This window comes from Bos javanicus, chromosome 5 (genome assembly GCF_032452875.1).
Source record: "Bos javanicus breed banteng chromosome 5, ARS-OSU_banteng_1.0, whole genome shotgun sequence".
Taxonomy (NCBI): Eukaryota; Metazoa; Chordata; class Mammalia; order Artiodactyla; family Bovidae; genus Bos; species Bos javanicus.
Window position 1 is genome coordinate 81,852,196 of NC_083872.1, and position 16,807 is coordinate 81,869,002.

The 16,807-nt window shown below is 37.2% G+C and overlaps 1 protein-coding gene across 16 annotated transcripts in view; it reads right to left on the bottom strand.

Annotated features, from left to right (window-relative positions):
* CCDC91 (coiled-coil domain containing 91) overlaps window positions 1–16,807 on the bottom strand; it is a 395,073-nt gene that overhangs the window by 135,200 nt on the left and 243,066 nt on the right. For all 16 annotated transcript variants that reach the window (XM_061417532.1, XM_061417523.1, XM_061417535.1 and 13 more), the window contains one exon: window positions 16,543–16,650. In XM_061417532.1, the coding sequence (XP_061273516.1) occupies window positions 16,543–16,650 (108 nt within the window). The remainder of the gene's footprint in view (window positions 1–16,542; window positions 16,651–16,807) is intronic.

The window sequence follows — 16,807 nt, forward strand, 5'->3', positions numbered from 1 at the left end:
ATCCTAAGAATGGATTAGAATAGTAACACCATAGCTCATATAAAAGTATTAAAAGTTAATGTTGTTTTATAATGTTTAATATATGAAATTAAGTTTAAAAATAAGTAATATCTGCAACTAATGAATTCTTCTAAAATTTGAAATTTGATACTTACAATTTTATTCATACAAACAGCAGTATGAAAAAATAACTACCAAAAAATTGATCAATTAGCATAACTAAATGAATTTGAATTTATGAGAAAGTTAAACTTTGATTATTTCAATGTAATTATAGCACTCTTACACAATAAAGGTGACAACCAAAAATCTTCAATAACCTCCTAAGTAATCATGATTTACAATAAGCATTTGACACGCCCTAAAATGATAGAGGTACTAAGAGTGACAGATGGAAATGAAGGCTTTCCAGCACTTTCACTGATTATATACATAGCTAAACAAAACTCCAATAGACAAATAGAACACAGTATGTACAGAAGAGCATGACAGAGTACTTAAGTATCTTTACAAAGTCATGGCAATCTCAAAGACAGGCAAATAAATACAAAGTACCTACTGCCTTAGTCCATAAAAGGACCAACACACATATGTGCAATTAATTTTCAGCAAAAGTGCAAAGGAAATTCAATGGAGAAAAGGCTTTTCATAGATGGTGTAGAACAATTGGACACTCACATAAAAATATATTCAATTTGATCTATACCTCATGCCATACACAAAAATGACTCAAATGTAAAGCCGACAACTTCTAGATGAAAATATAACCTTTTGACTTGGGATAGGTAACAAGTTCTTCTGTGTAACATGGAGAGTATAATTCATGAGAAAGAAAACTGATGAAGTGAACTTCATCAGTAATACAAACTCCTGCTCTTCCTAAAGACACTGTTAAAAGAATATAAAGTAAATATTTACAAATGACAAATCTGACAAAAGACTTAAGTATATAAAATGTCTTCAAAACAAAACAAGGAAATTAATAATCCAAAATAAAAAATAAGCATAAAACCAGATATTTCACTAAATAAAATGTACTGGTGGTAAATAAGAACAGGAAGATACTTAAAATTATTAGTCAAATGCAAACTGAATATAATTTATATGCATATTAAATGCAAGTCAATGCAAATTAAAACCACATATGGAATCCTAAAAAGTAGTATAAATGAACCTATTTATGGGCCAGAAACAGAGTCATAGATATAGAAAACACACTAAAGGTTACTAAGGGGAAAGGAGGACAAGGCATAAATTGGGAGATTGGAATTGGCATATATACTATTATATATATAAATAGATAACTAAAAAGAATCTACGGTATAGCACAAGAAACTCTACACAATACATCATAGTGACCTATATGGGAATAGAATCTTAAAGAGTGGATATATTAACATATAATATGTATAACTGATTCACTGTGCTGTGCAGCAACTATACTCCAGTATAAATTAATTTAAAAACATAAGCCACCACTACACAACTACTGGGATGGCTTAACTTAAACAAACATTGTGCCAAGAGCTGATAAAATAATATGAAACATTCTTACATTGCTGGTAGGTGTACAAACAGTACAACCACTTTTGAAAAACAGTTAGACAGCTGACATCAAGTTAAGCAGATACTACCTAATAATCCAGATACTAAAAGTTTTTAAATTAAAACATATGTTTATTACAAAATTGCACATAAATATTTTCAGCAGCTTTATTCATAATCACTGAGAACTGAAAACGACCCAAATTTTCTTTAACTGGTAAATGGTAAATGGAGAAATAAACTGTGGCACATCATACAATGGAATACTACGTAGCAATGGAAAGAATACACTAATGGTAAATATACAACATAGAGGCATCTGAAATACAGCAAGTGAAAGAAATCAGTCTCAAAAGTCAACATACTACCAGGTTCCATTTACATGATATTGTGTAGAAAAGGCAATACTATAGGGCCATAAAATTTTCCATCCACCAATTTTGTGCCTCAGCTAGTTAAGAATCTACCTGCCATCCGGGAGACATGGGTTCAATCCCTGGGTTGGGAAGATCCCTGGAGAAGGGGAAAGCTACTCATTTCATTATTCTGGCCTGGAGAATTCCGTGAACTGTATAGTACATGGGGTAGGAAAGAGTTGAACACAACTGAGCATCTGAACTGAACTGAACTATGCAAAAATAATGCGTTTTAAAAAATAAACCTGCCAAATGCAAATAGAAATTATAGCTAGACTTAAAATCTAAATATTCTTTCAAAAAGGAAACCAAAAATAAAAAAGACACAACAATGGATGAGTGAACTATTCCTTGTTTCAGAAGAATGAACTTCCTTTACATAAAAGTAATCGCAACATATCAGATCAAGATATTTCTCCATGTAACAACAGCTACTGGTGATTGAGTAGTACTATATTCTACGCACTGTGCTTCATTTATCTTTACATAGCCCTGTTGAAACCGTATGCTAAGTCACTTCAGTCGTGTCCGACTCTGTGTGACCCCATAGACGGCAGCCCACCAGGGTCTCCCGTCCCTGGGATTCTCCAGGCAAGAACACTGGAGTGGGCTGCCATTTCCTTCTCCAATGCAGGAAAGTTAAAAGTGAAAGTGAAGTCGCTCAGTCGTGTCCAACTCTTAGTGATCCCGTGGACTGCAGCCTACCAGGCTCCTCCATCCATGGGATTTTCCAGGCAAGAGTACTGGAGTGGGGTGCCATTGCCTTTTCCGTTGAAACAGTATAATTAACTCTAATTTAGAGATTTTAAAAAGAGGCACAAAGAAATTACACAGTTGCTTCAATTCAAACTACAAATAAAGAATAAAAAACAACATAAGTGGCTTCTAAGGTCACAAAGACAGTAAAAATTTACATGTCCTTTCTTCCACCGTATCCTTTTTTACATTTATTTATTTTTAATTGCAAAAAATTGCTTTATAATATTGCTGTGATTTCTATCATATATTAACATGAATTAGCCATAGGATAATCAAGATGGTGGGATCACTCACCTACAGCCAGACATCTAGGAATGTGAAGTCAAGTGGGGCTTAGAAAGCATCACTTCAAACAAAGCTAGTGGAGGTAATGGAATTCCAGTTGAGCTATTTAAATCCTGGAAGATGATGCTGTGAAACTGCTGCACTCAATATGCCAGAAATTTGGAAAACGCAGCAGTGGCCTGGAAAAGGTCAGTTTTTATTCCAATCCCAAAGAAAGGCAATGCCAAAGAATGGTCAAACTACCACACAACTGAACTCATCTCATACACTAGTAAAGTAATGCTCAAAATTCTCCAAGGCAGGCTTCAGCAATACATGAACCGTAGGCTTCCACATGTTCAAGCTGGTTTTAGAAAAGCCAGAGGAACCAGAGATCAAATTGCCAACATCCACTGGATCATCAAAAAAGCAAAAGAGTTCCAGAAAAACATCTATTTCTGCTTTATTGACTATGACAAAGCCTTTGGCTGTATGGATCACAATAAACTGTGGAAAATTCTGAAAGAGATGGGAATACCAGACCACCTGACCTGCCTCTTGAGAAACCTGTATGCAGGTCAGGAAGCAACAGTTAGAACTGGACATGGAACAACAGTTCAGTTCAGTCACTCAATTGTTTTCGACTCTTTGTGACCCCATGGACTGCAACAGGATAGGTCTTCTTGTCCATCACCAACTCTGGGAGATTACTCAAACTCATGTGCATTGAGTCAGTGATGCCATCCAACCATCCCATCCTCTGTTGTCCCCTTATCCTCCTGCCCTCAATCTTTCCAAGCATCAGCGTCTTTTCGAATAAGTCAGCTCTTCGCATCAGGTGGCCAAAGTATTGAACTTTCAGCTTCAACATCAGTCCCCCCAATGAACACTCAGGACTGATCTCCTTTAGGATGGACTGGTTGGATCTCCTTGCACTCCAAGGGACTCTCAAGAGTCTTGTCCAACAACATAGTTCAAAAGCATCAATTCTTTGGCACACAGCTTTCTTTCTAGTCCAACTCTCACATCCATACACGACCACTGGGAAAACCATAGCCTTGACTAGACGGACCTTTGTTGGCAAAGTAATGTCTCTGCTTTTTAATATGCTGTCTAGGTTGGTCATCACTTTCCTTCCAAGGAGCAAGCGTCTTTTAATTTCATGACTGCAGTCACCATCTGCAGTGATTTTGGAGACCCCCAAAATAAAGTCAGCCACTGTTTCCCCATCTGTTTGCCATGACATGATGGGACCGGATGCCATGATCTTCATTTTCTAAATGTTAAGCTTTAAGGCAACTTGTTCACTCTTCTTTTACTTTCATCAAGAGGCTCTTTAGTTCTTCTTCACTTTCTGCCATAAGGGTGGTGTCATCTGTGGTTATTGATATTTCTCCCAGCAATCTTGATGCCAGCTTGTGCTTCTTCCAGCCCAGCATTTCTCATGATGTACTCTGCATTTAAGTTAAATAAGCAGGGTGACAATATACAGCCTTGACATACTCCTTTTCCTATTTGGAACCAGTCTGTTGTTCCATGTCCAGTTCTAACTGTTGTTTCCTGACCTGCATATAGGTTTCTCAAGAGGCAGGTCAGGAGGTCTGGTATTCCCATCTCCTTCAGAAATTTCCACAGTTTACTGTGATCCAGTCAAAGGCTTTGGCATAGTCAATAAAGGAAAAATAGATGTTTTTCTGGAACTCTCTTGCTTTTTCAACGATCCAGCAGATGTTGGTAATTTGATCACTGGTTCCTCTGGCTTTTCTAAAACCAGCTTGAACAACTGGAAGTTCACAGTTCACATATTGCTGAAGCTTGGCTTGGAGAATTTTGAGCATTCCTTTACTAGCATGGGGTTTCCCTGGTGGCTCAGAGAGTAAAGCGTCTGCCTGCAATGAAGGAGACCCGGGTTTGATCCTGGGTTGGGAAGATCCCCTGGAGAAGGAAACGGCAAGCCACTCCAGTACTCTTACCTGGAAAATCCCATGGATGGAAAAGCTTGGTAGGCTACAGTCCATGCATTGCAGAGTTGGACACAACTGAGTAACTTCACTTTCATTTTCTTTCACTTTACTAGTGCATGAGATGAGTACAATTGTGTGGTAGTTTCAGCATTCTTTGGCATTGTCTTTCTTTGGGACTGGAATAAAAACTGACCTTTTCCAGTCCTGTGGCCACCGCTGAGTTTTCCAAATTTGCTGGCATATTGAGTACAGCATTTTCACAGCATCATCTTTTAGGATTTGAAATCGCTGAACTGGAATTCCATCACCTCCACTAGCTTTGTTTGTAGTGATGCTTCCTAAGGCCCACTTGACTTCACATTCCAGGATGTCTGGCTCTAGGTGAGTGATCACACCATCGTGATTGTCTGAGTCATGAAGATCTTTTTTGTACAGTTCTTCTGTGTATTCCTGTCACCTCTTCTTAATATCATCTGCTTCTGTTAGGTCCATACCATTTCTGTCCTTTATGGAGCCCACCTTTGCATGAAATGTTCCCTTGGTATCTCTAATTTTCTTGAAGCGATCTCTAGTCTTTCCCATTCTATTGTTTTCCTCTATTTCTCTGCACTGATTACTGAGGAAGGCTTTCTTATCTCTTCTTGCAGATCTTTGGAACTCTGCATTCAAATGGGTATATCTTTCCTTTTCTCCTTTGTTTTTTGCAGCCCTTCTTTTCACAGCTATTTGTAAGGTTTTCCCTGACAGCCATTTTGCTTTTTTGCATTTCTTTTTTTTAGAGATGGTCTTGATCACTGTCTCCTGCACAATGTCACGGACCTCTGTGCATAGTTTATCAGGCACTCTGTCTATCAGATCTAGTCCTTTAAATCTTTTTCTCATTTGTATAATCATAAGGGATTTGATTTAGGTCATACCTGAACCATCTAGTGGTTTTCCCTACTTTCTTCAATTTCAGTCTGAATTTGGCAATAAGGAGTTTATGATCTGAGCAAAAAGACAGGACACTGAAAGATGAACTCCCCAGGTTGGTGGTGACCAACATGCTACTGGTGATCAGTGGAGAAATAACTCCAGAAAGAATGAAGAGAAGGAGCCAAAGCAAAAACAACACCCAGTTGTGGATGTGACTGGTGATAGAAGCAAGGTCTGATGCTGTAAAGTGCAATATTGCATAGGAACCTGGAATGTTAGATCCACGAAACAAGGCAAATTAGAAGCGGTCAAACAGGAAATGGCAAGAATTAAGCATAGTAAGTGCTGAAGATGAGCAATACAGAGGCAATACTAAGTTCTTCAATAAGTATTACCTGATCAGTCTACTAGAAATACATATACTTGGGCTCCAACTAAACTATTAAGAATCAAAACTAATGGTCAAGAAGCCTGTTAATCTGAACAAATATCTCCAGAAGTCTCATTGGAAAACACTAACCAAAATGATATTTCCCAATAATGTGGAAACAAACACTTTCCTGGTTTCCTGTTAAAACTACAAAAGACTGAAGCACATTAAAATGCTGCTTTTGTAGACAAAAAACCAGCTAAGTATTGCCAACTTCATAAGGTTCAGCTTCATATATTTCTTTGTCCCTTTGGATTTACTGCATCAAACTCTGTAGGAAAGAGAATGTTGTTAACAAATAAAGCAGTCCAAGAAATTTTCATGATAAAGAAAATCTCAGAAAAAAACAATTATCACCAAGAGGAAATTAAGAGGCCAGAAAATTAAAATTCCCCAAGTTATACTAGTTCCTGTTCTAGATCTGTAAGGCTGGCAAATCTCATTTCAAATCTAATCTGGAGCCTAAATTTACTGAAACACAGCTGTGCCCATTCACTACACAATGTTTATAGGCACTTTCTCACTATACCAGCAGAGTTAAACAGTTGCAACAGAGAGCCTAAAATATTTACTATTAATACCTATGCTTTTGGGGAAAGATTTGCCAAACTTCCCTTAAAGCAATATAAATAGCACAACAAAGATTTGCAAACGATAAACCAACAGAGGCCATAAAATTATGTGAAGACATAATAATCCTAAACATTTATGCACCAAATACAAGTATGTCAGATAGATGGGGAACCAGTCAAATGCATAAGTATAGTCAGATATCTTAACACCTGCCTCTCAATAATTGGTAGACAATAGAACAAAAATCTGTAACAACATGGAAGACTTAAATAACATGACAAAAACTTGATCCAATTAACACCTATAAAAAAAAAACAAAAACTGCACCAACAGAAGAATGAACACTCTTTTCAAGTAGACAGAGAAATCTCAAAAAAGTACTTAAATCATATGAGGTATATCCTCTGTCTATATTACAATGAGATCAGAAATCACTAAAAGTAGTACATTTGGAAAACCACAGAATATTTAAAAACAAATGACACATTTGTAAATAATCCAAGGTTAAAAAAAGAAATCAATAAAAAAACTTAAAAGTATTTTTTCTCACTGGAAATGAAAATATGACATTTGAAACTGTGAAACACATATCTAAAGTAGTACCTAGAAAGAAATTTACATTACTAAATAGGTTATTTATAAAGCAAGACTTCAATCAATGACCTAAGTGTCTACTTCAAGACACTAGAATAAGTACAAATTAAATCTCAAATTAAAATTAAGCTAAAGAAATAAAATAATAAAGGTCAGAGTAGTAATCAGTGATGCAGAAATAAGAAAAAAACAAAGAAAATCAATGCAATACGCTGACTCTTTGAAAGGATAAAAAAAAATAATAAACCTCTACAAAATAGTCAATTCCCTGGTAGCTCAGATGGTAAAGGATCTCCCTGCAGTGTAGGAGTTTGATCCCTGGGTCTGAAGATCCCCTGAAGAAGGGAACTGCAACTCACTCTGGTATTCTTGCCTGTAGAATTCCATGGACAGAGGAGCCTGGTGGGCTACTGTCCATGGGGTCACAAAGAGTTGGACATGACTGAGCAACTAACACTTTTGCTACAGAATTAATGAGGAAAAAAGAGGATACGGATCACTAATAACCGGAATAAAATAAGAGATGTCACCAAAGATTTATGAAAAAAATTACACCACAAACATATACAGAGATAAAATGACAATAAAATCCAACATCTATTCCTGGAATAAAAACTTGGAAGTAGAAAGAAAATACTTAACCTAATAAATGCCTTTTAGGGTATCTATAGCTAAGTTTGTATCTAATGATGAAAAACTGAATGTTTTCTTCTTAGGTCAAAAAAGGCAAAGATATCCTTCTATTTTAACATTTACTAGAGGTTCAGTCGGAGAAAGCAATGGCACCCCACTCCAGCACTCCTGCCTGGAAAATCCCATGGACAGAGGAGCCTGGTAGGCTGCAATCCATGGGTCGCTGAGGGTCAGACACAACTGAGCGACTTCACTTTCACTTTTCACTTTCATGCATTGGAGAAAGAAATGGCAACCCACTCCAGTGTTCTTGCTTGGAGAATCCCAGGAATGCGGGAGCCTGGTGGGCTGCCGTCTATGGGGTCACACAGAGTCGGACACGACTGAAGTGACTTAGCAGCAGCAGAGGTTCAGTTAGTTCATTAAGTTAAGAAAAATAAATAAAAGGCATCGAGGTTAAATGGAAAATGAAATGATGTCTCTGCTCTCAGACAACATGATCATCTATACAGAAAACCCTACAGACTTTACAAAAAGAGGTGCTGAAACTAGTAAGGGATTTTAGCATCATTACAGAATAAAAGACCAATACACAACAATCAATTGTATTGACTGTTATGTACCAGCAACATGAACTGGGTAATTAAAAGTCTTAAAAATATATGTCAAATTAGCACTAAATAAATATAAAATATATCAGGATAAATTTGACCCCAAAACTGTGTTCGACTTGAACAGTGAAAAATTTTAAACTGGAAAATTTTATAAAGACCCAAATAAATACAGCAATAAACTGTTTTATTAGGTAAGAAGACTGAATACTGTAAAGTGGTCAACTGCATCTAAATAGAATCAACTTAATCCAATCAGTATCTATGATACAATAAGAAATATGTATTAGGTCTTTATCTCCACTTCCTAGCAGAGACCTAAAACCCTTTTAATCCAGGGTATTTAGGAGTGAAAGGAGTACCTTTTATTATTCACAAGAAGACTCTTACAACAATACTTGAGTTTATGCTAATGAGGAGACTCTTCGTAGGTCTCAAGATATCTTCAGGAGACTGTCAGAGTAACAAACCATATCACAAAGAAAGAGCTGGAACATTCAACATTATCCTCTTCCTCAACATGGACAGAAGGGAGCGGTGCTGAAGACAGTTAACCAACAATGGCCATAGATTTAATCAGTCATACCCATGTGATGAAACCTCTATAAAAACCCCTAAACAAAAGTTTTCTGAGAGCTTCCAGGTTAGTGAACACATCAAGTTGCTGGAAGAGATACATACCCAGAGAGTACCTTCTCACCCTTATCTTGCCCTATGCATCTCTTCCACCATTATCTTGCCCTACATTGCATCATTTATAATAAAACTATCAAAGTCTCAAAAGGAATTTGTGGGAACCCTTGCTTTATACCCAGTTGGTCAGAAATAGAGGAGGCCCAGGAATTGGGACTGGCCTTTGAAGTTGGTGTAGCCTTGTGGAACTGATCCCTTAACCAGTGGGGTCTGCACTAACTCTGGGCAGTGTGTGGATTAAATTCACTTCAGGACATTCAGTTGGTGTGCACAGAGAACTAGAGAAATCTCTGATGTTAAAACCCACATATTCAGTTCAAGAGTATTTGGCTGTGAGCAAACACAGTTCAAAACATCCCAGCATGCTTTGCTATAGAAATCAACAGGCTGATTATAAAGATTACATGGAAATATGAATGACCTGCTGCTGCTGCTAAGTCGCTTCAGTTGTGTCTGACTCTGTGCGACCCCATAGACAGCAGCCTATCAGGCTCTCCTGTCCCTGGGATTCTCCAGGCAAGAACACTGGAGTGGGTTGCTATTTCCTTCTCCAGTGCATGAAAGTGAAAAGTGAAAGTGAAGTCGCTCAGTCGTGTCTGACTCTTTGCGACCCCATGGACTGCAGCCTACCAGGCCCCTCTGTGCATGGGATTTTCCAGGCAAAAGTACTGGAGTGGGGTGCCACTGCCTTCTCTGATGAATGACCTAGAATAGCCCAAATGACTCTGAAATATAAGCACAATATTGGAAGATTTACACTACCTGAATTCAAGACTTATTGAATGTCTATGGTAAATAAATAGTACAAGACTTGAGTTGAAACAGACAAATAGATAAATTGAACTGGTAGAGAATTAAGTAGCAAACCCACACATAATATGATTAATTTTTGAAGAAGGTACAAAGGAAATTCACTGGTGAAAGAAAAGTCTTCTTAGCCATTAAGACTGTAATGCTTAGACATCCATACAAAAAAAAAGAAGAAACTTCAATCCATATCTAGAACCATATGCAAAAATCAAATGAATTACCTGGATCATTTGTAAACCTGAAATTATGAACTAATACCTTTAAAATTAAATGCGGAAGAAAATATTTTTGATTTTGGGTTAGGTTAAGACTTCTTAGATGTAAGTAACATCAAAAGAATTACCCATAGGAAAAAAAAATGATGAATTGGATTTGTATGTCATTTAAAATTTCTGCTTTTGGAAATACATTAGAAGAAAAGAAAAGCCATAGACTATGATAAAGTATTTGAGCACATATCTGAAGAAAGATTTATATCTAGAATATTAAAAAAAAAAAAAACTCTGAAAATTCACTTATGAGAAAACAGTAACAACAATTAGGGACAAATGTCACTTTCCTAGTTAATATCTTTTAATAGCACCCAATTTCAGGTCAGACAATGTGGCAGACAAGGTCATTCTATTCAACAACAACAAACCATTTCTTGATCAGATTGTGACATGCAACAAAAAGTAGATTTTATATGACAACTGATGATAACCAGTTTAGTGGCCGGACAGAGAAGAAGCTCCAAAGCACTTTCCAAAGCCAAACTTGTACTAAAAAAAAGTCATGGTCACTGTTTGGTGGTCTGCTGCTGGTCTGATCCACCATAGCTTTCCGAATCCTGGAGAAACAATTACATCTGAGAAATCCTCAACAAATCCATGCTGCTACTGCTAAGTCATGTCAGTCGTGTCGGACTCTGTGCAACCCATAGACAGCCTACCAGGCTCCCCTGTCCCTGGAATTCTCCAGGCAGGAACACTGGAGTGGGTTGCCATTTCCTTCTCCGATGCATGACAGTGAAAAGTGAAAGTGAAGTCGCTCAATCGTGTCGACTCTTAGCGACCCCATGGACTGCAGCCCACCAGGCTCCTCCGTCCATAGTTTTTTCCAGGCAAGAGTACTGGAGTGGGTTGCCATTGCCTTCTCCACAGCAAATCAATGAGACACACCCAAATCTGCAACTGCTGCAGCCAGCATTAGTCAACAGAAAGGGCAAATTTTTCTCCATGACAACACCTGACTGCACATCACACAACCAACACTTCAAAAGTTGAACTAATCGGGCTTTGAAGTTTTGCCTCCTCCATACCTGATTTCCCATCAACTGACTACTACTTCTTCAAGCATCTAGAAAACTTTTTGCAGGGAAAATACTTCCAGAACCAGCAGGAGGCAGAAAATGCTTTCCAAGAGTTTGTCGAATCCTGAAACATGGATTTTTACACTACAGAAATAAACCAACTTATTTTGCACTGGCAAAAATGTGTTGACTGCATAATGGTTCCTATTTTGATTAATAAAGATGTGCTTGAGCCTAGTTATAATGATTAAAACTCATGGCCCATAACCACAATTACATTTGCACCAACCTAATACATTTAGAAGATGAGAAAAATAAACCACAGAGAGGTTAAAGGACATTCCACAGTAACACAGCTAAGTGACAAAGCCAGGCATAATGGAACCTCTTTGATTCTGGAGCACATGCTTGTAACTACTCTTATGAGAGTTAACTTGCTTTTCCCTTAAATTCTAAATTTGAATAAAATAGAAAAAAAAAAGACTCATATACACATGAAAGGTTGAGCCAAATTATTCTTAAAGAACAATTCAGGTGTTATTTTTATTAAAGTTACTTATTTCAAATTTCAAAAGACATCTCAAGAAATATGATTTGGAAAATATGTGTGAAATGCCATTTAAACACTTTATATGACTCTTACCTAATGATCATATCGCTGCTGCTGCTGCTAAGTCGCTTCAGTCGTGTCCAACTCTGTGCGACCCCAGAGATGGCAGCCCACCAGGCTCCCCCGTCCCTGGGATTCTCCAGGCAAGAACACTGGAGTGGGTTGCCATTTCCTTCTCCAATGCATGAAAGTGAAAAGTGAAAGTGAAGTCGCTCAGTCATGCCCAACTCTTAGTGACCCCATGGACTGCAGCCGACCAGGCTCCTCCGTCCATGGGATTTTCCAGGCAAGAGTACTGGAGTGGGCTGCCACTGCCTTCTCCAGATCATATCACTATTAAGTACTATTTCATTACACTGAATTGTTTATGATCCTCTAAATGTCCCATGGTAGTCTTGAGTGCTCTTCACTAAATATTTCTCATGGAAATATTTCTGGTGATATTCCACTGATGAACATGCAATGTGTTTCCATGTATTTAGGTTATTTTCAATTTCTTTCAGCAATGTTTTGCAGTTTTTAGCTTACAAGTCTTTCTTCTCCTTGGTTAATTACATTAAAAAAAAAATTAAATGCCTCCAAGACAGTTTATTCTTTAAACTGCTCTTGCAAACAGTAAATAGGGGAACCCACTGTTAAAGATTCAATGGAATAAAGGATCCCCAGGAAAAGACTCAGTAAGTCTGTGATGGTCCTGTATATGCTTTCATTTAGGACCAAAAGGTTTGAGAAAAAGAGAACACTGGGATTTCTTCAAACTGGGTTTCATAAACGAAGCTATCTTTAATCAGAAGATGAGAGAGACATAGACAGACAGGAAAGCTTAAACATATTTAACATATTAAATCTAGAACATGGGTCTCTAAATAACTAGGGATTTGCATCTAACAAATGGAGCCAACTGTAACCAGATAAAATGTCCAAAGAACTGTCATCCTGAACTGTGACTGTTTCCTACCCTAAATGACCCAGGACTCCCAAATTTTTATAGAGAGGGAGCAGGGTGAGAAATTATATAATCTCCAACACTCACATTAGGTATAGCCAAAAAAAAAAAAAAATACTAAAAATTTAGACCCTATAGGATTCATAAAGAACAATAGACAAGAAACCCTGGCCCTAAACCCTGAAAAGTAAATCACGGTAAATTAAAAAGCAAATCCAATCTCCACAGCAGAGATACTTACTGAATCTATTCATTGAGATTTTAGAATTGCTACACAGTAATGCTAGCTATGCATCTCTGATTCATCTTTCCTTCTGAGAGCATTCACAGTATACACCCTGCCATTTATCTCACTACTGTATACCAGATCTGTTGGTGGTAAACAACATATATTTTACTTTCTCGTTCTTCAGGTCAAAAGGGACTATATATCTAGACCTGATGATGTAGAGACTACAGCACATCATTTCCCACCTATCACTCAAATATCCTGGACTTTTGGCATGAGACTATCACTTACCAACAGCCAGATATCTGGGACTGTGATGTCAAGTGTGCCTTAGGAGGCATCACTGCAAACAAAGCTAGTGGAGCTGATGGAATTCCAGCTTAAGCTAATACAAATCCTAAGAGATGATGCTATTAGAGTGATGCACTCAATATGCCAGCAAATATGGAAGACTCAGCAGTGGCCACAGGACTGGTAAAAGGTAAGTTTTCATTTCAATCCCAAAGATTGAATGGGCATTCAATGGGATGGGCAATGCCAAACAGTGTTCAAATTACCATACAATTGCTGTCATTTCACATGCTAGCAAGATAATAACTCAAAATACTTCAAGCTAGGCTTCAACAATATATGAACCAAGAACTTTCAGATATACAAGCTTGATTTAGAAAAGGCAGAAGAACCAGAAATTAAATTGCCAACATCTGTTGGATCATAGAAAAAGTAAGGGAATTCTAGAAAAACATCTACTTCTGCTTCATTGACTACACTAAAGTCTTTGACTGTGTGGATCACAACAAACTGAAAAATTCTTAAAGAGATGGAAATATCAGATCACCTTACCCGCCTCCTAAGAAACATGTATGCAGATCATGCAGCAACAGTTAGAACTGGACATGGAACAACAGATGGGTTCAAAATCGGGAAAGGGCGACATCAAGTCTGTATACTGTCTCCCTGCTTATTTAATTTATATGTGGAGTACATCATGGAAAATGCTGAGCTGGATGAAGCACAAGGTGGAATAAAGATTGCTGGGAGAAATATCAATGACCTCAGATATGCAGATGATACTACTTTAATGGCAGAAAGTGAAGAGAAACTAAAGAGCCTTTTGATGAAAGTGAAAGAAGAAAGTGGAAAAGCTGGCTTAAAACTCACCATTCAAAAAACAAAGATCATGGCATCTGGTCCCATCACTTCATGGCAAACAGATGAGAAATTAAGGGAAATAGTGACAAACTTTATTTTCTTGGGCTCTAAAATCAAAGCAGATGGTGACTGCAGCCATGATATTAAAAGATGATTGATCCTTAGAAGAAAAGCTATGACCATCCTAGACAGCATATCAAAAAGCAGAGATATCACTTTGCCAACAAAGGTCCATATAGTCAAAACTATAGTTTTTCCAGTAGTCATGTACAGATGTGAGAGATGGACCATAAAGAAGGTCGAGCACCAAAGAATTGATGCTTTCAAATTGTAATCCTGGAGAATTCTCTTGAGAGTCCCTTGGACAGCAAGGAGATCAAACCAGTCAATCCTAAAGGAAATTAGTCCTGCATATTCAGTGGAAGGACTAATTGATGCTGAAGCTGAAGCTCCAATACTTTGGCTACCTGATAGGAAGATCTGCCTCACTGGAAAAAACCCTGATGCTGGGAAATATTGAGAATAAGAGAAGTGGGTGACAGAGGACGAGATGGTTGGATGTCATCATCGACTCAATGGACATGAGTTTGAGCAAACTCGGGGAGATAGTGATGGACAGGTAAGGAAGTCTGGCATGCTGCAGTCCATGGGATCACAAGGAGTCAGACACAACTGAGCAACTGAACAACAACAACAATATCTGGATAGAACCTTCAGATTTTCTCCCATATGGGCAGGTTAAGAAATTTTACCTGAGAGATGAAGGCTGGAAATATCTGGCAACCCAAAGAGCAGACCATGGTATACCAGTGCTGCTTATCAAAGATTTTCTGCCCTCTCCCTCTCCCTACTCGAGATTCAGAGTAGGGTTTCACTCCCTGACCCCAAGATGACTGTGGGCACTGCAGATACAAGTTGGGAGTAGAAGTGTCATTTCCAGTCCAGAATGTTGAAATACCAGAAGGAAATCTGACTTTTTCTTTTTTTTTTTTTAACTCTACCAGGTAACATTCCACAACTGAACTGTTTTATCAGACTAGTTTCCATCATGAGGACATCATGACACTGAGCCCTCAAAGCAGCCTCAGTGTATACAGAGAATTGGCTAAGACATAAATCTTCACTGTCTGAAGTCAGGGAGTTTAAGGCATAACACGGCCTGGCCTGGCTAATACATGCCTTATGCTGTTTTACAGTTCTGTAACCTCCTCTTCTCTGTGATTTTTCTGTACATTTATACAGACATACCCTTCTTATCTCTGATAACCTGGTATTCTACCAGCCAAGAGAGTGCAATTATTTTTTATTAAATTTATAAAATTTGCCATGCATTTCCTATTCTAAACCACTTATTAAAATGACTCTGAAAGTACTGAACCAAACTGACCCCAATCTTGGGGACTAAGTGGCATGTTTATAAATCTTTATTTAAATTCTAGATCTAAATTTTCTATTAGTATTTTTTTTCCTATAATATGAAATAAATCTTTTACATAAGGTTGATTTTATTTTCACCTATCAAGCCTCAAGTTATTCAAAAGTGTAGCTGGGAACTTCTTGCACATATTATTTATACTACGATACATACATACAGGCTTTTCAATTGACTATTTCATGTAAATGTACTTATCATGTCTGCAATGCTTTCTAAGACATTAATCAAGAAGAAACAAAAAAAAAATCACGAGAAAATATCAAAATAGAAATAAATTCATATAAGCAATGAAAGGTAAATCGAACACAAGTACTTAAATTCAAATATTATTTATAAATCTTATACCACAAATTATTTCACATGCCATAATACATTTACAGTCATCTCTTTTGCTTTTGCTATTTGATAAATAATATGATACTCCAGAAATCAGCATAAGAATTATCATTAATTTGGGGAATATTCACATAATTTAGGCCTTTAGTCCTGTTTTTAGTCTATAATAAAATTCGCAAATTTTAACATTGATTTTACATCAGCAGATTTTTTTTTTTCTCCAAAATACATCAAGGAAAGTAAATGGCATGAAAGTGAATAAACAGTTCTAGAGCTCTCAGGGGAAGAGAGTCAGAAGAAAAGTATGAATATATAATGGATGTGCAATCTTATTACCTGAGTATTTAACAACTCTTCACACTTGTGTGCTTGTTTTTCAATTGCAGAAATGTACTGCTTTTCAATAGCTTCTACTTGTTGCTTAACTGAAGACTGTAGTAGCGCCTAAAAACAAGCAAAAATGTTATTTGGATCACAGACAAAACTTGAAATCTACTATTGGCATGATAAATTTTTTTTGACAGATGTACATGCCTGAAATATGATCTTCTGCATTACAAAATACACATTTGCGAATATTAAAGTACATTCATATATAACA